The 22,966-nt window shown below is 40.2% G+C and overlaps 1 protein-coding gene across 2 annotated transcripts in view; it reads left to right on the forward strand.

Annotated features, from left to right (window-relative positions):
* The window catches only part of Fmn1 (formin 1), a 451,810-nt gene that overhangs the window by 36,273 nt on the left and 392,571 nt on the right, over window positions 1-22,966 (forward strand). For both annotated transcript variants that reach the window (XM_008841150.3, XM_029567361.1), the window contains one exon: window positions 9,155-11,167. In XM_008841150.3, coding sequence (XP_008839372.1) covers window positions 9,286-11,167 — 1,882 coding nt within the window. In that variant the 5' untranslated portion in view covers window positions 9,155-9,285. The remainder of the gene's footprint in view (window positions 1-9,154; window positions 11,168-22,966) is intronic.

The raw sequence follows: 22,966 nt of genomic DNA on the forward strand, positions 1-22,966 counted from the left end.
AGGGGTTTAGTTTCATTCTTCTACAGGTGGAGATCCAGTTTTGTCAGGACCACTTGCTGAACATGCTGTCTTTCCTCCAAGTGTGTTCTTGGACCTTTGTCAACTATCAGGTGGCTGAAATTGTGTATACTCAGGTTTGGATCTTCAATGATGTTCCATTGATCTATGTGTGTTTTTGTGCCATTACCATGCTGTTTTTATGACTATGGCTCTGTGGTATAATTTGAGATCTAGTATAGTAATCCCTCCAGCGTTGCTCTTTGTGCTCAGGGTAGCTTTGGCTATCTAGGGTCTTTTGTGCCTCCATATATACTTAAGGATGGATTTTTCTAATTCTGTGATGTATGTCACTGGGATTTTGATTGGGATTGCATTGAATCTATATATTGCTTTTGGTCAGATGGTCATTTTAACAATATTAATTCTTCCAATCCATGAGCATGGGAGGTCCTTCCATCTCCTGGTGTTTTCCTCAATCTCTTTCTTTAATGATTTAAAATTTTCATAGTAGAGATCTTTGGTGTCTTTGGTCAGATTTATTCCAAGATATTTTAATTTTTTTGCGTTAATTGTGAATGGGAGCATTTCTCTGTATTCTTTCTCCAATTGCTTATTATTGGTATATAGAAAGGCTACTGATTTTTGTAGATTGATTTTATAACCTGCCACTATACTGAAAGTGTTGATCACTTCTAGGAGTTTTCTGTTGGAACTTTTGGGATCTTTTAGGTATAATATCATATCTGCAAAAAAGTGATAGTTTGACCTCTTCTTTTCCAGGTAGTACTCCTTTAATTTCCTTCTCCTGTCTTATTCCTCTAGCAAGAGTTTCAAGCACTATGTTGAAAAGGAGTGGAGAGAGTGGACATCCTTGTCTGGTTCCTGATTTTAATGGGAATGCTTCCAGTTTTTCTCCATTTAGAATGATATTGGCTGTGGGTTTATTGTATACAGATAGCTTTAATTATTTTGAGGTATGTTCTCTCCAGTCTAATTTCCTCTAGGGCTTTGAACATAAATGCATGCTGAATTTTGTCAAAAGCTTTTTGTGCATCTATTGAGATGACAATGTGGTTTTTGTCTTTGAGTCCATTTATATGATTAATGACATTTATTGACTTGTGTATATTGAACCATCCCTGCATCTCTGGGATAAAGCCTGCTTGATCATGGTGAATGATCTTTTTGATGTGTGTCTGTATGTGGTTTGTAAGTATTTTGTTGAGAACTTTTGCATCTATGTTCATTAAGGATAAATGGTTCATAGTTTTCTTTTTTGGTTGTGCCTTTACCCAGTTTGGGTATTAGAGTGATGCTGGCTTCATAGAAGGAATTTTGGAGATTGCCCTCTGTTTCTATCATTTTGAATATTTTAAGTAGTATTGGTTGGAGCTCTTCTTTAAATGTTTGGTAGAATTCTGCTGTAAATCCATCTGGGACTGGGCTTTTTTTAGTCAGAAGGTTTTGTATTACTGTTTCAATTTCCTTATATGTTATGGGTCTGTTTAAACTGTTGATCTCTTTTTGGTTTAACTTTGGAGGTTCCCATGATTTCAGATATCCATCCATTTCTTTTAGACATTCAGATTTAGTAGCGTATAGGTTTTTAAAATATTCCCTTATAATGGTTTTTTATCTTTTGTGTGTCTGTTGTGATGTTTCCCCTTTCATCTCTGATTTTGTTGATTTGAATTTGCTCTTTCTTTCTTTTGGTTAACTGGGTTAAGGGTATGTCTGTCTTGTTTAGCTTTTCAAAGAACTAGCTCTTAGATTCATTGATTCCTTGTCTTGTTTTCTTTGTTTCTATTTCATTAATTTCTGCTCTGATTTTTATTTCTTCTCTTCTCCTGGGTTTAGGTTTCATCTGTTCTTGCCTTTCCAGTACCTTGAGTTGCAGTGTTAGGTCATTTATTTGGGCTCTTTTCGATTTTTTAATGTAGGCACTTAGAGCTATAAACTTCCCTCTTAGGACTGCTTTTAATATGTTCCAGAGGTTGTGTTGTGTTGTATTGTCCTTTTCGTTGAATTCCAGGAAGTTTTTTATTTTTTTCTTAATTTCTCCTTTGATCCACTTATTGTTTAGGAGTGTGTTGTTCAATCTCCACAAGTTTGTGTAGTGACTCGGGCTTCACCCACTGTTGATTTTGAGCTTTATTGCTTTGTGGTCCGATTGAATGCATGGCATTATTTCCATATTTTTGTGTTTGTTGAGGTTTGTTTTGTGGCCCAGTATGTAGTCAATCTTTGAAAAAGTTCTGTGAGTTGCTGACTAGAAAGTGTATTCTTTGGTGTTTGGGTGGAATAATCGAAAGATGTCTGTTAGGTCCATTTGATGTACGGTATCATTTAATTCAGACGTCTCTCTCTCTCTCTCTGTTTATTCTTTGTCCAGTTGCCCTGTCTAATGTAGACAGTGAGGTATTGAAGTCCCCTACTATTACCAAGTTGGTGTTAATCCATGTCTTACAGTCCTATAGTGTTGTTTTTATGAATTTGGGTGCACCAGAATTTACTGCATATATGTTAAGGATTTTAACATTTTGGTTAACTGTTCTTTTGATCAGAATGAAGTGACCCTCCTTATCTCTTCTGATTAGTTTTACCTTGAAGTCTATTTTGTCAGATATTAGAATTGCAACCCCTGCTTGTTTCTTGCTGCAATTTGATTGGAATATTCTTTTCCATCCTTTACCTTAAGATAGTGCCTGTCCTTGAATGTGAGATGGGTTTCTTGCAGACAGCAAAGAGATGGATTTTGTTTCTTAATCCGTTCGCTTAGCCTGTTTCTTTTGACTGGGGAGTTCAGTCCATTGATATTTAAGGTTATTATTGAAAGGTGCATATTGGTTGCTGTCATTTTGATTGCTGTTTGTGTTCTCTATGTAATTTTGTGTTTCCTAGATTATAACTTTATTTTCTTTTTTTGTCCATAGGGTATAGTTGTTTCTCTCTCTCCTCTCTGTATTGCTTCAAGTATTCTTTGAAGGTCTGGTTTTGTGGACATGTATTCTTTCAGGCTATTTGTGTCATGGAAGATTTTTCTTTCCATCCTCAACTATAATAGACATTTTTGCTGGGTATAGTATTCTGGGCTAGCATCACGTAGAACTGGAAATACCTTGGTCCAGCCTTGTCTGGCTTTCATAGTTTGCATTGATAAGTCAGCTGTAATTCTGATGGGTTTTCCTTTATAAGTGACTTGTTTTTCTTTTGCTGCTTTCAGTAGTCTCTCTTTGTTCTGTACACTTAGTGTTTTTCCTATGATATGTTGTGGGGAGTTTCTTTTCTGATCCTGTCTATTTGGTGTTCTGTGTGCTTCCTGTATTTGTATGGGAATGTCATTCCTTAATTTTGGGAAATTCTCTTCTACAATCCTGTTTAAAGTCTGGTCAACACCATCAACCTTCTCCTTCCTCTGTTCCTGTGATCCGTAGATTTGGTCTTTTCACGGTGTCCCACATCTCTTGCATATTCCATTCCTGTGTTGTTGTTTTTTTAAATTTTCCATAATCTTTGCTTGAGCAGTCCAATTCTTCAACTTTATTGTCCAGGTTTGAAATTCTGTTTTCCATTTCATTCATTCTATCAGTGAAGCTTTTCCTGTTGCTTCAAATAGGCTTCCTGAGTTTTTTCACTTCCTTCTTCATTTCAGCCCGAGTTTTCTTCAACATTTCTACTTCTTTTGTGAATTCTGGAAGTTTATCCCTATCTTCTTTCACTTCTTTGATTTGTTTGTTTGTGTGTTCTTTAAATTCGTTGAAATCCTCGATCATGTTTCTGATTGTTCTTTTAAATTCGGTGTACTGGGTTATCTCTAGGGGGTTCTCCTTGTAGAACTCTTCTACAGGATTATGTGAATTTCTTTTGTTGTTTATGATTCTAGTATGAGAATTAAGTTGAAGTATGCTTCTGTTTATATTTTCTGGGTGCCTAGATCCTTTCTTTATTGGTTATGTAAAGCTAGTTGGTACAGAGTTCAGGTTCTCTCAGGTTTATTTTGGAGGGAACTGATGGCTTCAGATCAGCTATTCAGGAGTACCCACAGAAGCCCAATTCAGGTTCCAGTCAGGTACACTCAGGCTTCCTTCACCACGTGGAGGCACAATCTAGACTTTCTCAGGCAGTCCTGTGCATTGTCAGTGCTATGCCAGAGGGAGGTCAGTGGGGGGCCAGAACTCTGCAGTCTCTGGTGGTCTGCTGAGATCGCAGCCTTAGCCTACCAAAGCCAGATCTGCCCTGGGGCCTTGAGAGGGGCCTCACAAAATCCCAGGTACGGGGATGGTATGGCACAATTAGGGGAAGCTCACCACCATGTGGAGGCAAGATCTGTGGGCTGTCAAGCTGTCCCCTGGGTTCTCAGGCCCTCTGGTAGTTGGAGGCCAGAGGGAGGCCAGAACCTGGCACTCTCTGGAGGTCTGCTGAGCTCCCAGCCGCTACCCCAATAGAGGTCCAAACCCACCGTCTCAGGCTGTCTCAGCAGTCCATTTTCTTAATCTCTCCCTGTGAAACCTTACCTTTTAGTAATGTGAAATGTTTTCTTCTGCCTGACAAATTATTCTGATCCTACAAACATGATGTGGTCTCTTCTTTTTCAAACTCTTCTGACTTGTTTTTTGATATAGGATGGATTTCTTTCTGCTTTATGTTGTAGTAATTTTTTAAAATACTATTTTAATTTTGTGTGTATCAGTGTATTCCCTGCATGTATGTGAGTGCACCCATGTTGTTCAGTGCCGCAGAGGTCAGAAGAAGGCTTGGGATTCCCCTGAAACTGGACTTAAGGACGGTTCATAGCCACCATGTGGGTGGTTGGAACCGAACCCTTGTAGTGATTTTATTATTGTTAGACTTAGTCTTACCCTTACAATGTGTAAATTCTTTAAATAACAAGAAAAAAAAATCTTCCTTTAGTGAGAGAAGAGCCAGAAGTTGCTGCAGGTCTTCCTTTGTGTTCATATTTCCTATTTGAAAAACAACAACAAAAGCAAAGCAAAAAGCAGTAGCATTATACTCAATCCCAGGGGATAGAGGGAAAGGTTATAGCTAGGCACTAACTTGGCCCAAATCACAAGAGACAGAATGAATTCAAGTCATCTAGGATTGAATAAGCAGTGACCAGCAACGGTTCCCAGAGAAAGGAGCTCTAGCTGGACCAGTAGCTGGTACCCAAGAGGAACCGTGGTCTTCTTTAGAGGACACAGCCTAGGAGTGAGGGAACTAGGAAAACATACTGATCTCTCTTCCATCCCACTCTGCAGTCTGCTGATTGTTTCTCAAAGGCTAAACCCAGTAGAAGTCAAATTGCAGGGGGATATATTAGCTGAATCACAGAAGTCAGCCTCCTTGTGGTTTGAGTGGTGTGCAGGGTTATGACATGAGTCTGAATGTACAAATAGAAAATGTACAGTTCAATAATAGACATTATTGATAATCTATCTTAGCAATATTGGGCTCAGACAGAGGCACAGCACATGACTGTGCCAATGACTGGCCAAAGGAAGCTTTGCATTGGCCTTTTAGTGCCAAATCAATTAGGAAATCTACAGTCAGCAGGCAGAATGACTGGCAACTAACTCTTGGTACTTATTTTAGGCATTTTGTGAAATATATTATGAGCGTTGGATAATATCTCCTAAAAGGCAATCATTTCTCATTATGATGAGGCCCCACAGATATTTCTATTTGAGGCAGAGTGAAGTCATCTACTTGCTTATTGGAAAAAGAGTCGGAATAAATCGCCACAGGAGTGTGTTGTCAGAGAGAATGTGTCAGCCTGGAGTCAGCAAGAGGAAATGGAAGACAGACGACTCCCCAGGAAGCACAGTGCTTTTACACTGAGCACAACCAGAGAAGGTTTCATCATGACCAAATTAAGATGTACACTGTGGTCCCCACAGAGCTGCTGCGTTTGAGTCAAACAGCTTGAGATGGCCCGGAGAGAGCAGTATGACTCGGCTGTGCTGGGGTTTAGCCCCACTCCACACTGCCTGCCTTCTTCCTTTCCTTTCTCCCCCTTAGACTTAGAATTCTTCTCTCTCTGGTTTTTGCAAGTAGAAAGTATGTATGATGACTCAGCACCACTATCCCGCTTGCTAATGGATTGTCACAGCTAGAGTTGTTGTACCCTGAAGCCTTCTTTTAACTTGGTACCTTAGAGGGTTGGGGTTGAAGTCCATTTGCTCACATAGATACTTCTGTCCTTTGGGGGAAGATTTTATTTTTTTACTTTCTTGGTCATGGCTGAGGACATGGGACATTCTACACTGGGTTTTGGATGGGGAAGGCTGAGGCAATAATAGGAAGCCTTTATTCAAAATGGCAGCTTCATGCCTAGCATAATAGATTTACTGCTATAAAGTCTCACATTATAATTTCTTAATCTTGATTTGAGTTCTGTAATTGGGACTAACAGAGTAGTAAACATGACATTTTCTCCATTTATATAACCGAGACTCACAAAGACCAGCACAAAAATCAGTGCATCTGCTGAGTCTGATATCCTCATAAAAAGATATGGCGTTTATATGAGTTCTTCTGCTCTTAATTTCTAAATCAGATTTTCATTGGGTTCCACTTTACAGATAAAGGCAGTTTTTATTTCCCCACTCAATGAGTTTTGGTTGCCCCTTTTCTCATCTTGATTATTTAAGGGATAGCTAGGGCACTTCATCCTGTTGGATATGCTAAAATAGTCCCGTGACTCTTAAAAGTCACAATATGTGAGGCATTCTTGGAGAGACTGTGTTACATGGAGTTAATGAAACAAAGAGAGTCTTCTATTCAAATCCTTTGGGAAATCAAGTCACCAGCCGAAGGCCATAGGGGAAGAGCAGCATCAGTGGAGTGAGGTAGACCTGGCTTTGAAATTGGCCTCTCAGCTTCATCCTCTTAGACCAGGTCCTTGATGTCTCTGACTTCCTGCTTTATCTGTAAAATGGAGACATGCTGATGAAATGGCATGACAAATTAAAACTACATGTGTATATATACTCTGCATAGTAATTTTCTTTCTTATAGAATAGGCATTAGGGCAGGCAGACTATTACTATTTGAAATTGTGCCACCAACTGTGAATTGCTACTTGGGAAAGATTCCGAAAAGTGTGCATTATACTTCTCGCCCTGCATCAGGGATGCTTAAAGGACAAAGGGGATGGAGGAGAGCGATACTTGAAGGCAGAGGAGGGACTCTTGTCTTCTCACAATTCTCAGCCGCACTGTACTACTTCCCTTCAGCTTATCTGAGAAACCATAAGTAGAACGCCTGATGCTGAGTGCTCAGTAATACATCAGACACTCTCCACCCTTCCATGGATGTAACTACTGTAAACCACAGAATAAAAAGCTGTTTCTAAAATGAGTTCTTGGATATGTCCAGAGAATTTGTACCAATAATTAACAAGTATTGCGCACACGTCCATGCTTAGAATAGACCCAAAGTGAGTGTTTTAGGAAGAATTTCAAGATAGAACTAGAACAACCCCATATATAACTGAAGAAGGCAAAGCCTGTGTTGACTTCTCATCTCTTCTGCACATCTCCTCATGCCCTGACAGCCCTGTGATTAAATGAATAAGAAAATACTATAAGCGAATATGTATTCAATCTATAAGAATCTTGTCTCTTAGAGAATGGGCTTTAGAATGAAGAATCATATTTCCATTTGAAATTTAACATTTCTGAATCACCCTGACACTTCTGGTGTGACCAGGTGTTTGCTTTTATTTCCTCTTCATTTTATCACTGGGCTTCATCTATCTTCCTTAAGGAGATTCTGTTGCAAAGTTGTCCCCCTTTCTCAACTCAAAATGCACTGTTATATTAACTTTTTTTCTTATTTAAAACTAGTAAAGAATAAATACTTAAGGAAAGTAATTCACTAGCTATGTCAATAGTTAAATGAGGTTATTTTGTTATTCTTACAGGGATGTAATTTAAGTATCGGAAACTTGAAGACTGGGCAATATCGTAATTTAAGAAATGAAGTATTACAAGATAGAATTCTAAGCTCCATGTTTGTGTGGGAGAATGTTAGTCATGCATGTTAGTCTCATTTCTGAAACCTTCCCCCAAGTCATATGAGGAAGCTGCCACTTTTACTAATCACTTGACATTCCAACTGCTTCTTTGATCAAGTATTTTTCTCTGCCATTTCACTTAGTTTCAAATAGGCAAAAAGTAGAAAAATAATACAGAACAAAAACAAGCTGAGAATGGTGGTACATGCTTATAATACCAGCACTTGGGAGGTAGAGGCAGGAGTGTTGCCACAAGTTTAAGCCAGCCTAGTATACATAGCAAGTTCCAGTCCAGTCAAGGATATATAGCAAGACCTTGTCTCAAAACAAAACAAAACTTTATTAAGCCTCCTGAGTTATTTAATTTTCAACTTCCTTTTTTTTGGTCCTTTTGAGACAGGGTCTCCCTACAGTTCCAGCTGGCCTGGAACTTACTATGTAGACCAGGCTGGCTTTGAACTCACAGATATCCACCTGCCTCTGCCTCTGCCTCCCAAGTGCTGGGACTACAGTTAAAACTTGGTATTTTTTTTTGTAGAAAACTTTCTATAGTTCATTGCAAAGAGGTCAGATGTCATAGTAGTAACAGAGGAACGGACTCCCTAAAACTTCATCTATAACTTCAGATATTTGGTCTAATACTTATCCCTGACACTGTGCTTTAAGCTGAGATCATCTTAAACCTTATAGTCTACCTTTTTGGAAATAACAAAGACTTGGCTCATTTTTGCAACTAATATTCCAACGTGAGTCATTAAAACAGCTATATTAAAAAGAAAAACAGCTATATTTTCTAAGGGTCTCAAAGTCCCTTTCCCTAAGAATTCCTGGGAGATTTGATAGGCGTTTTATACAAGAATGGAAACTAGCTCTAAGTGTTTGAGAGACCTCATCTGGACTATACAATGAGTTCTAGTGAAAGGAAAGGGGAATTTTGTTCTAGGACTAACGGGAGAGCCCTCTCCCATCTCTTAGTTATAGAAAAGCCCTCTGGTCAAGGTGGGTGGGAGTTTAAGACGCTGCTGTCAGACTGCTGGCCAGAGAGGAAGGATCATGTGGTTATGCTCTGATTGATACTGGCCTGTGATTTATGCACTTTGTTAGACAAGCTGCTTTCTTCTCATGTTCCTCTAACAGGCAGCCTCATTGCTGGAGAGGACTGTTAGCTGCCTTCTCTGCCTAGCCACCATCACATGCCTCTCCACTGGAGCCTGGGAAGCCTGACCACAGACCGGAGTCTCCACAGCATGAATAATTAGGTAGGCATAATGGAAGGCACACACTGCACCCTCCAGTTGCATAACCCCATCACTGAACTCTGCTACATCAGCTTCTATCTTCCAAAGGGGGAAGTCAGAGGATTTTCATACAAGGGCACTGTAACTCTAGACAGATCCAATAACGCTTTTCACAACTGCTACCAAGTCAGGGAGGGGCCAGATATCACCAGCCTCAGCCAGCAGCCGAACGAACATCCAGGAGACATATTTTTCAAGCAGATTCCCACGAAAGACATTCTGACTGAGCTGTACAAACTCACAGCGGAGAGGGAGAGACTGTTGGCCAGTCTACTGAGCTCAGACCACATCCTGGGCATTTCCATGGGGATCCAGGAGGGGAAGCAGGAGCTGTCTGTGAGTCTTACCCCTCAGGACGACTGGTTCCAGAGTGCTGGTGACTGGCGCGGGGAGCTCCCTGTGGGCTCTCTCATTAAAAGGAGAACCCAAGAGAACAAAAAGCCCCGGAGGTCTGGCGGAAGGAGAGAGAGCTCAGAGGAGCTGCAAAAGAAGAGAACCAGGAGGAAAGGGCGTGGCCGCCAGGAGTCAGTTCCTCAGATGGGGAAGGACCAGATCTGTTCCAGCAGCTCCCTTCCTCCTTCTCGAGCAAGGCCTAATCTTCGGCTCCTTGAAGAAAGAGGAAACTTGGTTCCACAGGGGACACTTACCTCTTCCCTACGGAGGAGAGAGAGCTGCCCTGCAGACATCCTTAGGACACCAGATGCAGACCTGGGTTTCAGGTTCTCAAGGAGGACCTCACAGGACACTGACCTTGGAGGACTGCAGCCCCCTAACAACCGCTCCATCTCCTCTGAGGCAGGAGATGCTAGCGTTGGAGGGCAACCAAAGAGTCCTGGCAAGCTGGAGCCTCAGCAACCAGGTTTGTCTGAAAGTCTGGAGGGCACTGAGAAACATTCAGAGGCAGAGAGGGGCGGGACTCGGAAGTCAAAGTCTTTGGAGCGGACTTGCAAGAAGAAACCTGTTTCCAGAGTGGTGGCCAAGGTCCAGGAGCTGTCTGCTCAAGTGCAAAGAGTAGTCCCGACGCATCCTGAAGGGGAGGGAAGGATTGCCTTTTGCCCAGAGGCCCAAGCTGAGTTTATCCCTAAAGCGGATTTGCTCACCCTCCCAGGAGCCAGGGCTGAGACTCATAGTTCTCGATGGCTGGGAGAGGGCCAGCAAGGGGACAAGTCATTGCAGCCCTCAGCCACAGAAAGAACCTCCATTTCAGGTTCTCCAGCCAGCACTGAGGGAGCTGTAAACAAGGTCCTCCGGAAAGTGATAGAAAGCGAGAAGTTAGATGAAGCCACGGAGGGAAAAAGGCTAGGCTTCTCCCACAGCACAGCGGTTACCCTCACCTTCCCAGAAACCAGAAGCCAAAGGAAGACTCAGCTGCCCCAGACTGGCCACAAATCCTTGTTTCTGCATCTGCCCCACCCTGTAGGTCCCGTCTTGTCACAACCCAGAGATGATGAGAGGAGGGCATCCCCCCCAGCACCAACAGCTCTCAGCATGGTATTTAATAATTCATCCCTTCAGCCCAGCGCACACAAACGCCTGTCACCTGTTCTTTCGCCTCTGTCTCCGAGGTTCCCCAGCCCTCAGCAGCACCACAGGATCCTCCGGCTCCCTCCGCTGCCTGGTGAAGGGGAAGCTGTTCTTAATGAGTGTCCTGGTAGAAAGAACGGTATCTCCTCTGGGTTCCCTTCTGTTGACACCTTGGAGCCACCATCTTCTGCAAAGGTCACGGAGTCCAAAGGAGCCAGCCCAACTTCCCTCAGAGCAGGCCAACCTTGGTTGGTACCCGGGGAACCTTCAGAAAAGGGGTTGGGGCCAGAGAAGATCACAGCTCAGTCCCAGTACCAGCCACCTCCAGGTTAGTCTCTGTTTAAGCTGTTTAGATCTGTGCTTGGGAGATTCAAGAGCTGTTTGCTTGTACTATCAAGAGACTGGGTCATTGACAGTGAACTGAAATTCCCAGGACTGTTAATTCATTTGGTAGTAAGAACTGAAGTGTGTGCAGGGGGATGGAGATGGTGAAGATGATGTGGACTTAGAAGGCTAAGAGGTATAATTGTTTCTGGAAGCAATACTTTACAAGCACTTTGCTATTTTGTTTATTTACGGCACATTCTAAAGCTGCCCCCATGGTTGCTTAATACGGACTCAAAGGGAACAGGCAGAGAGAAGTAGCAACTTGTCACTGCCTTTGATGCTACCAGTGAGTAATTGGCCCATTGACCTAAATTCCATTGTTGGCCTTGTTGATGTCAGTCTAGGGAGTCTCTAAGCAGAAGCACAAAAGTACACTGTTTTTACTCATATGTCTAATGGTTTCCCTTTTTGTTTTCTATAATCACCTTTATAAGTGCCATTATTTATAACAAATATGTTTTACCAGAAGGGAAGAATTCAGTCTAATTTGAAGATACTTGGGTGCATGATGTGGTTGTGTGTGCTTATATTCCTACTACTCAAGAGGCTGAAGTAGGAGGTTTATGAGTTTAAGGCTAGCATGGGCTACAGAGTGAGTTCAAGGCCAGTTGGACTGTGTAGTAAGACCCTATTTCTGAAAACAAGAAAGAAACTTGGTTTAGATTTTCTTTTGATTCCTTTTCTGTTTAATTACCAAAACAAGCACAAAGTAACTGTAACTATTTAAAGTTATGTTTTATATATGGGTCATGGGACTGGAGTAACAATGCAAAAGGTACTAAGGAGCGCCTCTGACTTGATGTAATTTAGATTTTTGCTTGAAAACAATTTTGAGCCTTCAGTAAGGACTGCCATTTTCCAAGCTGATGTGGTCAGATGCTGGGGGTTTGTGTGCTGTTGTGTATGTGATGTGTTCTTCTGAAGTGGTCTTTGAACAGTATATAGTCAAAGTCTGGCTGGAGACTAATTTGTAATCTGATAGAGGATCTCTTAGATGGCATAGGAATTTTATAGAAAATTCATGTGCAATTTTGAGATAAAAATATTGATCTAGGGAAGAGGAGTTGAAAAAAGCTTTCTATTTTATAAATTTCCGGTTTATAAATTCTCCTACATCACCAGTGCAGAGCGATGGTTCTTTAAAACATGGTAAATACTTTTTCAGCTCATTTTTGCACTGTGTCCATCTTAGTTTGATAAGACTTGCAACTTTCTGCCTCAATAGGAAAATCATAGAATTGCAAAATCTATATTATGTGTGTCAAAACTGTAGTAATAAAAATTCTTGCAACAGGTACTGGCAATTTGGAAGAGAGGTCAGTGGAGTTAGGTGAGGAGGCATAGTGTGGAATTGTTCCCTCACTCCAAAGGAGTTAGTGTTAATGTCAACTGGAAAGAATTTAAAATCACCCGGGAGATGGTCCTCGGGACACACCTGTGGATATTATCCTGATTGTGCTAATTAACACGGGAAAATCCATCTTAATTGTAGGTGGGGCCATTCCCTGGGCAGGGCATGCTGGGCTGTATAAGATAGAGGAAATGAGCCAAGCACTACTGTTCATTCATTCACCATGTTTGTTTCTGGGCTGTGGGTGTAATGTGACCAGCTGCTTCCTGCTCCTGTTGCCTCAACCTCCCCGCTGTGATGAACTATAACTTAAACTGTGAGCCAAAATACGTTTCTCCTTTGGGTTATTTTGTAAGGCTATATTATCACCATAACATAAAAAGAAATAAAGACCAATTCCTTTTAGAAATCACATCAAATTCAAGAATTGTATGTACCCTTCATCCAGAATTTCTGCATTGAGTATATTAATATGTTGTAAGTTTCTTTTTCCCTTAATTTAGAATTGTCTTGTCATTTTATTGCCTTTAAAATATTTTGATTGTTTTGAAATAGTGTCTTACTATGTAGCCCTGGCTGACCTGGAACGTTGTATATAGTCCAAAGTAGACTTTATCCCACAGAGATCTGCCTGCCTTTGCCTCCCAAATGCTGGGATAAAACATGGGAGCCACCATGCCCAGCTTACTGCCTTTTTCTGTATTATAGATGCCACATCCGAATTAAGCTCCATTGTTTGTAAACACATAAGAGATTCAGTTTCTGTTGGTAACTGTGGACCCACTGAGGGATACGTTGGGTGGATGGTCCTACTTTCCCAGTGACCTCTCCAAGGAGTTGTTCATAAGCAGTCCCTTTTCTTTGGCCCACCTTAACACCTGGATCTTCACCAGTGCTTTCAGGAGCTAGTTATAAAAATCACAGGGATCCCTTGCCATGGAGACCTCCTGTGCAAGGAGAAACCTTATAAAAGACAGAGTATACGGGCTCTAGTGGGGGGAGGGAGGCTATGGGAGGGTGCTATCTGGGAAGTGGGTGTATAGTCGAATGAGATGGTTTGGGATGTTCTGTGTGATATATATATATATATATATACACACACACACAAATCAACAACAAAAAAGAAAGAGTTGGAAAGGGGGAGGAGAGTAGGAGGGGAGAGGCCTTTGTTCTCTTAGACTTTGTCCCAGACACCAAGACCCTGTCTTTTACTGGCTCCTTTTTGGGATGCATGGAGGAGGGAGAGTTGTAGCTGTTATCCTTGATCTACAGCATGTCTTTCCCCCTTCCTTCTCTTTACTTTCCCTTTGCATGAGTCCTTATCGTCTTTTAGTTACTCCTGCAGCTGGTGCTTTCAGATAGGGGAAGTTCCTCCTTTGTCTTTCTCTTCACTTCTCTTCCCACTCAGTCTCAGCAGAGACCTTAGTAGCCAGCCTTTCAGAGGTAACTAATTTACCATCATGCTATAGTGGTCCTTTATGTGAATCCAACTCCCACCTTTTCCCCATGTTACCTATTAACCAGATTGGTTTTATGGTCTATGGTCATGTATTTCCTGAGGAAATAACAGCTAAGATTTTCACTGACGTGATGGGAGCAAGATTATTAAAAGCCCTCATTAATTGCTTAAGTAAGAGATTAATGCTGGCAGAAGTAATCAGATCTATTTCTAGGTGGAAAACTAGTTGCAGAAAAGTCATTCATTCTCAGAAGAGAATGAAATCTCCACCTACAAGATAAAATCTTTAAATCCAAAATTATTGCCAACCATGCAGTATGTAACAAAGGTTTCACAAAGGCTATTGATCCATCTACTGTTTGCTTTATAACTTTCCAAACATCCCAAGGACTACACACAGGACTTTCTCATCTTTTAGCAATATGATCAAGCAAAGTATATGCTAACTGTAAGTGGTGTTCTGGTTTGTCTTCTCATGTTTTCCTCCTTTGCCAACTTTATAGTGGTTTTATAGGCTTTTACTTTGGTGAGCGATAGAGGTGACTAAATGTTCCAGGCCTTTAGGAAGTATATTTCCTTAAACTTGCGCTAACCTACACAACAGCATCCTTGGGGCTTAGTGTTAGGATTCTTTTCTGGTTTCCTGTTTTCATTTATCTTTGATTAAAAAAAAGAAACCTGTTTAAACTTTACTGCCATAAGAATCACATGCCAGTTGGCTCACCATACCAAGGGAATGCCCAGTCTCTCTTTTGTTATTCAGAAACCTTATGATTTGTTCTTTGAAGTCAGTAAAGTGCTGATGGAAGCATATGCCCTAAGCATAGTGTTTCTTGATTTTGAGAATCATTTGACTAGTTCTTGTGCCCATATAAGATGTAACTGATGCCCATGCATTTAGGGTTGAGAGGCACTCCTGTAAGAGATCATACTGTATCTAATTCTTCTGTCAAACCTTTGATTTCTCTCTGGTCATATATTTTGTGCTGTACATACTAATTTTTTTCTGTATAAACTTTGAGGTTTGATTTAATTTGAATAAAATTTAAAGAAATCCTCATTAATGGATATGCACACATATTTATATTACTTCAGAAAGTATTCAGTGCATAGAAAATTATCTGTAATAGTTACAAAAGAAATGAGGTTTTGGAAATTGCATATACCATATTATATCTAGCATATCAAAAGAACTTGTGTGCAGTATGGTGGGGTTGGAGATAGGGGAGGGTGTCTGAATATGATCAAAATGCCTTGTGTGAAATTCTCAAAGACTCAATAAAAATATTTTTTAAAAAAAGAATATAGGGATTAGAGTGACAGAAAATATCAAAAAGTCATCATTAAGATTATATGTAGCTATGATCTAGTGACCCTACTCTTGGGAATTTAGCTTAACTGGATGTATGTACCAGTAGGAATGTATGCATAAAGGTATTTACTGCAGCAATTTTTAAAATTATTATTATTACGGTTATTTGTGTGTGTGTGTGTGTGCGCGTGCGCGTGTGTGTGTGTGTACGATGCATGTGTATATGGTTGTGTGCATGCACAGAGGGCAGAGGACAACTTTGTGGAGCCAGTTCTCTGCTTCCACCTTTACATAGGCTCCAGGGCTTCAGGCTTACATGGCAAGTGCCATCTTGCTGACCATAACATTCTGCCTCAGAATGTCATAGGTTGAGGCCTTTATTTTTTTTAATTTTATTTCATATATATATATATATATATATGTTTTGCCTACATGTATGTAAGTATACCACTTGCATGTAATACGTGTGGACACCAGTTGAACGATTGAGGGCCTTGGATCCCATGGAACTGGAGTTTCTAATAGTGGCTGTTAGCTACCCTGTGGGTTCTGGGAACCAAATACAGGTTCTGTGCTCTTAAGTGCTGAAACATTCCTTCAACCTCTTGGTTGAGGCATTTAAAAGCCCATGTTTCAGGGTAGGTGTGGTGGTATGCACCTTTAATCCCAGCACTTGGAAGGCAGAGGCAGGTGAATCTCTGTGTTTGAAGCCATCCTGGGCTAGTAGGTGATCAAGGGCTTCAAACATTGCAACTAACATTTCTGAAACTCAAGTAACAGTTTTACTCCAGAGTAAGACAGTAAATTGAATCATCTAGGTTTCACATTTTCCTCCTAAGATATTATGATTTTTTTGTTTGTTCTGAACTTAACATTTTACATTTCAATTTCATATTTGGAGAAAAAGCCCTCAAATCACCCTATGAGTTACTAACACTGTTGATTTCCAGATTGTCCTAGAGGAATTGTGGGAAGCAAATAATGTCTGCAGCTTGAGCCTCAGCTCCGTTCTCTCTGGGATTCAGAGCTGTCTGGGCCTGCTTGGATAATTAGGTGGTTGGGCCTGTCAAGAGTCTATTGCTTGAATTCTCAGAGGATTGTCACAAGACAGAGCCCATCTGAAAGAAGGTAGGATTTAAGGTATATTTGAGGGTACGCGCTTCAGTGGGGAAGGTAACATTGAAAAGAGCTTAGCACATGTCCCCCAGATCTCCCATTTACTGAGCTCCAGGAACTCCTGCTTGTATCCTAGGAAGAAAAAACAAAACAATAACAACCAAAAGGAGGGTCAATATTTAAAGGTCAGTGCTAATAAAATTTCTTTAAGACATGGAGGCAAAGTCTGCATAGCAGAATGTACCAATATGGTTGCAGAGTCTTTATCCAGTGTGCTTTTGAAGCAGCATGATGGGCGGGGTATAACAGAGAGGAATGAACTAGATTTTTAATCTTTTCCTAAGGAGAAGCGGGAAAGGTAGCTAGCTGTGCCTTGAGCAATCCTTCTGGCACCTCGAATTGGAGAAGACCCTGTGCTGATTTTGGCAACATCAAGAGGCATCTTAAGCAGCCAGAACAAAAGAGAACAGTGGTGATGAGGTAGAGGGAAATAGTCAAGAGCACATGTGATTTATAGAGGTATTCGGGAGGAATTGGTGCATCTGTATGGGGAGCAAAAAGATTGGGATAAGCAGCTAATTTTGTACCTTATTATTCCCTGAGACTGTATTTGCTAGAAGGAATAATATCAAATTCAGAATATGAATCAATGAAAGTGTCCTTGGAAATACCTCATAAATCACTAGAAAATATTAGCTTTATTATAACTACGGATTATTGTTGGCTCATACGTCTAGAAAGCCCTCCTCTTGTGTTCCCCAGTGATGAAATGATGCTACAAATAATTGCCTAAACAACCAGTTGTTCAGTGTGAACTTCTTGATTTACTCTTGATTAAAGTTGCTACATTTGTTTCTGGCTTTTGTATCCTGTTGTGCTGTACTGTTTTTTGAAACAGGGTCCCACTCTGTAGCCCATACTGGCCTTAAACTCATGGCAATCCTCCTGTCTCAGATTCCTGCTTTCTGGCCTTACTGGTGTGAGTCACTCCTACTTGGATTGTTTCTGTTTTCTAAGGCACTTATTTACATGGTGTCTCTGTTTCTTGTTTTAGGCTAATGTTGGATTTTCCAACAACTCTATAACTATCTTAAGGAAAGGGACCAAATATGATATCTCTGATGTACTTCCACAGAGTCAAAATTGGTTGACTCCGCAGCCTTTTAGTTAATTCTGGTTTTAAAAACTTTAAATTAGATTGCAAAGAAATTAAAATTGAATGTCTGGTTACTAACATCTCAATATAAAAATCATAAGGTATGAGATAGCAAAAGACAAGAGAAATACGTGTTCCTTTTTTCCTAATAATTACTTCTGAACCATATTTTCTCTCTGGAAAGCATTCACAATTTCTGCAACCAATAGCAATCTTGTTCCTCCTGATTTCTGAATTTTTTTTGCCCAGGTTCTAGGTTTTAGTCTTCAGTTGTCTGTATTATTTTACAACATCATGCATTTTATTTTTAAAATATTCACTGTTATGTCTGTTAGAAGTCTCATTAAGTTTTTGAATATAGCACTCTATCTTTGTTTTATGGTCTATAGTTCCTGAGTAATAGTTCAATTTGTACTGATTTGGGAAAAAAATTATGCTTGTTGAATTTCATCAATAGGAGCCTTCTACTTACAGTTACTAGGCAGTGACTCTCACTACAAAAGTGATAGCCTGCCATAACTTCTGTGATTGGGTTATGTTATCTGGGAAAAGTGGAGGAATTTCAAAGATGTGCTTGAGTGACTTCAGATTCTCTAGGCAGTGAGTTGGAGGAGTAAACATGGCCCTCTGGTGTGTTCAAGCAGGATGGTTGGGGATTCCTTCAGCTGACTCTGGCCTGGGGAGTAAGATGGGTTTGGGTATTTTGGGTATGCTCTGCTCTTGGTGTCCCATCTCTGTTGGTAGTAGAACATATCAGAATTGATGCAAATTAAAAATAAATGTCTCCTCGAAGTCAGCACTTGTGTCACAGATATGTAGAACCAGCTGCAAGATCTGAAACTTGGCATGTACTCTGTACATACTTTATTGAATAATGAATGGATGAATACGTGGATGGATAGATGATGAAACATCTTGTCTGCAAACTGATAACAGGGACAAAGTTTCCCCATTTTTCCTATGTTGAACTGAATGAAACTGGTTTAATGACATATTATGTGATTACTATTGGTATTAGACACTATTACCAATCATAAGTTGCTAAATAATGCAACTAACCTTAAGATATCTCATCCCTGCATAGGTTTAGGAATTTGAAGACCACAGAAGGTGAGAATGAAATGAATTCTCAAAGTCAAGACTTTTTGTGAACAAAGGAACTTTTTTTTTTTAAAAAAAAAATTGGAATAATGCCATTAACTTTACCAAAACAAATCACAAATTTTATAATGAAAACTAACTTTATTGTCAAAGGCAGTCACTTAGTGGTAGCCAAGTGATTAAACGTGACATAGCATCTGGCATTTAATGTACTTTCCTGGTCACAGATCAAGCACCAGTACATTTGCACTTTGCCTTGCATGAACAATGCTTTATAACCCAGCATGAGTGAACTAGAATGTCAGGCAGGCAGGTACCTGTAACTCCCCTAGGCTGTAATTCAGGGGTATCCTGCAGAACCCACCTGTCGAGTGCCTGATGCTCACCATTGGAGTTTTCTTTCTGTGTAAAAGCATTGTGCTAGAAAACTTGGCTACATGCAACTATAAGCTGAGGCCATGCAACTGATTTTCAAAAGCTAGTCACAAAACTCATTCTAAGTCATTACACTGATATGCCTCTAAAGCTCCTATTGCTACCTAGCACAGCAAGAGCCTGACAGAATTTCTATAAGTGAAAGCAGAAGTTAAGGCAGGAAAGGAATGGGTGGACCTGGATAGTGGCCTGAAATTTTGAGGCCCTTAAGCAATGGGGACGTGTGAAAGTACCAAGGACTTTAATTATGCCTGCAGAATTCCTTTACCTTTGCCACAGTGTGTAATCTAATCATGAAGGTTATAGTAGGTTGCTCTCAGTGAAGGAGAGAGGATTATTCTGGACATATATTCCAAATGGTAGGAATTCTGGGGCCTTAGAATCCTGTCTACTACAGAGAGCCTCCATGGTCCAGGATTTACCATTCCATTTCTGGTATCCACTATCAGAACCTTCCCCACAACTTTCTGTGCAGTAACATCTGTAACTGTGAAAAGCTGCCCTCCATTTTTGGACCATACTCATATTATGTTGGTGTGATAGTATGCTGCAGATGAAAACTTTGGGTTCACTCCTAGATCTTTCACCTGCTAGAAGATTGGCAGTTGCCTTTGCTTCCAGATCTATAAACAGGAGTCATAGATTAGACATACACACACACACACACACACACACACACACACACACACACACACACCCCACTATCATTTTCCTACCTGGGATAAACCTAATAAATTCTTAACCTTGGTCGTGCAAAAATCTCAAACTTTGCGTATATCAGAAAACTGGGCGAAAGGTATGGGGAAATTTCCTATAAATCTAAAATTATTTCAACATAAAAGATCCTTTTAAATCTTAGGTATCATCTCCATTATAAAGCTTCTTATTTCTCTTATTGTAGAATGAACACCCTTCCTTCTGGATTCTCATGGAAATTTATGCAAGATGTTTATCAAACAATATCGTGATTATCTATCTTGACTTTGAATTCTATAGAAGCAGAGGCTCTGATTTTTTCACCTCTGTATCTCTAATGCATACTTTCAGACAGCTTGTGTGTCCAACCTGTGGCCTGTGGCCCCCTTTATCCTAGCTATGAATGTGGCCCAAAACAAAATAATAAACTTATTTTAAACCTTTATCAAGATTTCTTTTTGTAACTTGATCATGTGGTTTGTTGTGTTTCAATGTCAAAAGGTTGTACATGATAGCATGTTATATAAATGTTGGGTTAGTACTTGTTGAATGAAAGTCGCCATTTATTGTAGACAAGAAACTCATGGCAAAAGAGATGTGATTATAGGAAGTACCAGCCCGTTGGAGTGATGGAGAGCAGTGGTGGTGTGGTGCAGTCACTGGGCACCTACATTATTAGCTGCAAAGTGGTTAAAATGCCGTTTCTTGGGTTGCATCCCCATAGACTCAGTGAATCAGAAAAATAGGGGTTGAGCAGTCTGTGCTTAACCACTTCAGTGGAGACCAAGATCAAAATATAAGTTATACATATAGCTATGTTAAATGAATTCAGAATCTTTTAAGTCTAAATATTTTATTAGGAAAATGATAAAAATGAATTTTTCTTGGAAAACAATTGAATTCCTGCTTAGCTATTTTTGCAATTATTTTAAGTAATTGTTATAGACCTCATCACAGGGACCCATGTATTTTTAAATATAAATATTTCTTATTTTTATATTAACTTACTGCTAGCCGATTCCTGTGCATCACTTTCATATAGAACAAGAGATGCTATGAGCACTTTCCTCTCTGTCATCTGCTGCTGTGCTCACAGTTTTTTAACCATTAGTCATAACATTAGCCATTCTGGTCTCAATACAGATGTCCTCAAGTGGTTATGGATGCCTGCCAAGTGCCAGATGCTGCTGTTCAGCCCAAGATGCTACTCCTCCAAATCATATTCAAGTGTGCATTAGCTTTCTAACATCTAGCTTGCACAACCAGTTTGTTATTAGCAAATACTGTTTGTGTTACTAGATTTCATCTACCAAAAAAAAAAAATCACAATCACTTCAGCAGCTTTTGTTACAAAGGACAACAGTACTATTTTGTTGGGTCTTTTTCGAGCCTTTAAAACCCTGAAAAATCTTTAAAAATCATGTGATGGTATATGACTAATCTCACAGACAGCCTGAGCCAGTCTAGTCTCATTGCTGCAGAAGCTGTTCAATCGTAGTCTCTGTCTTTTGGAGAAAAAAAAAAAACCCTGTCTTTATGTCCTCTGGGCACACCTTTCTTTCAGAGATACAAGGTCTGCCTTCTGAGATCACAGCTGCCTTCTGATAGCATCTTTGTTTGTTAAGCAAACCATCATTCACACAGCTGTTCAGTTGAGTTGGGTTGAGGAAGAAGACCCTGTCTTGGAAGGCAGCAAAGCCTACCAGTGTAACAACTCTCTTGTTTAACAACAGGTTAGTAGTTCCAGAATTCTGAGAATTAACTGGAGCAATATATGAAATTATGGTGATTTTGCTGATGGCAGCCTCAAAAGAGCAAATTCCTCTCAATTATTTATTTGATTTGCAAAGTCTCAGTGTCAACAGAGACTCAGAGCTGAATGGACATCCTCAGCAGGCTACATATTTAGAAGCCCAACATATTTTCTTATCCACCAAAGGTATAATATACATTTGCCTCTTCCAAGTAGGGAACTAGAAAAAGTAGTAACTTTATCATTTTTCTATCTCAAGGAAAATAGCTCTGACAATAGTAAGAATGATAAATTGCAACCACCGTAAAAATTAAAAGGGTCTGTAATCTTCTTGGTGTTACTGATATATAGATTCAGAATTTCTGTGGACTTGGAATCAGAGGAATTTGATTGGATCTGCCACTAAGGGAGAAACAGAGTCAAAGATCACTAGAGGACTCCTACCCTGAAGGACAATTGCTGTATTAAAATGCACTGGAACTGCAGTCAGCACACTCAGATGGTTAATTAATGGATCTGTGTTAAAATGTAGAAGGGTATATCATTGACCTGCCACAAGCCATATCACTGCTCGAACCATGTTCAGAACTTTTCATTCCAACATATTGTTGGCGCCCTTGGCCAAATTCTGAGAAAAAATGAGATGAGCAAGGTGTTGGATGACAGAATCATAGCTTGTTAAAATCTTCCTGAGCTAAATGGAACAGAATGAAAACCAAGAGGATAATGTAAACATCCTGCATTGCTATTAAAATATCCACTTACAAGCGCATAGGAGGACTTGGTTTCTGTTTTATTGGCAGCATAGATTTTGAGCCAGTTGTATAATGTGACTGTTGAAAACTGGGCTATGCCAGTATTAGATATCCATATCAAAGGGGAAAATGTGCTACTATACTGTAGAGTCTAAGTAACTGACTGGATAGACAGGTCAGCCAGCAACCCTTGGGTATCCTCTTGTCTTTACCTCCCCAGTGCTAGTATCGCAGGCATGAACTACCGCACCTTGTTTCGCATGAGTGCCAGGGATCCAAACTCAGATCCTCATGCTTGTGTAGCAGGCAGGTACCTACCAATTAAGCAATTTCCCCACTCATGTGTGTGGCATTTCATTGAATGGTGAATGCATCAGCTCCTTTCAGGCTCCAGTGGCTTCGCCATAAGATCAAATCCTTCAGAATGGAGCTGATAAACCATGTGTTCTATAATGATAACTATTTTCTTTTTTTGATGTACCCTCTAGTATATTATGGTAATAGTAACTTTATTTTTGAAGGGCTGATGGGCTGATGGTTATCATTCACAGTGGAGCATACATTTAAATGTGGTCCTCATATTCAAGTAAAGAACAACAGCAGATA

This window comes from Nannospalax galili, unplaced genomic scaffold, assembly GCF_000622305.1.
Source record: "Nannospalax galili isolate Female #2095 unplaced genomic scaffold, S.galili_v1.0 scaffold999, whole genome shotgun sequence".
NCBI lineage: Eukaryota > Metazoa > Chordata > Mammalia > Rodentia > Spalacidae > Nannospalax > Nannospalax galili.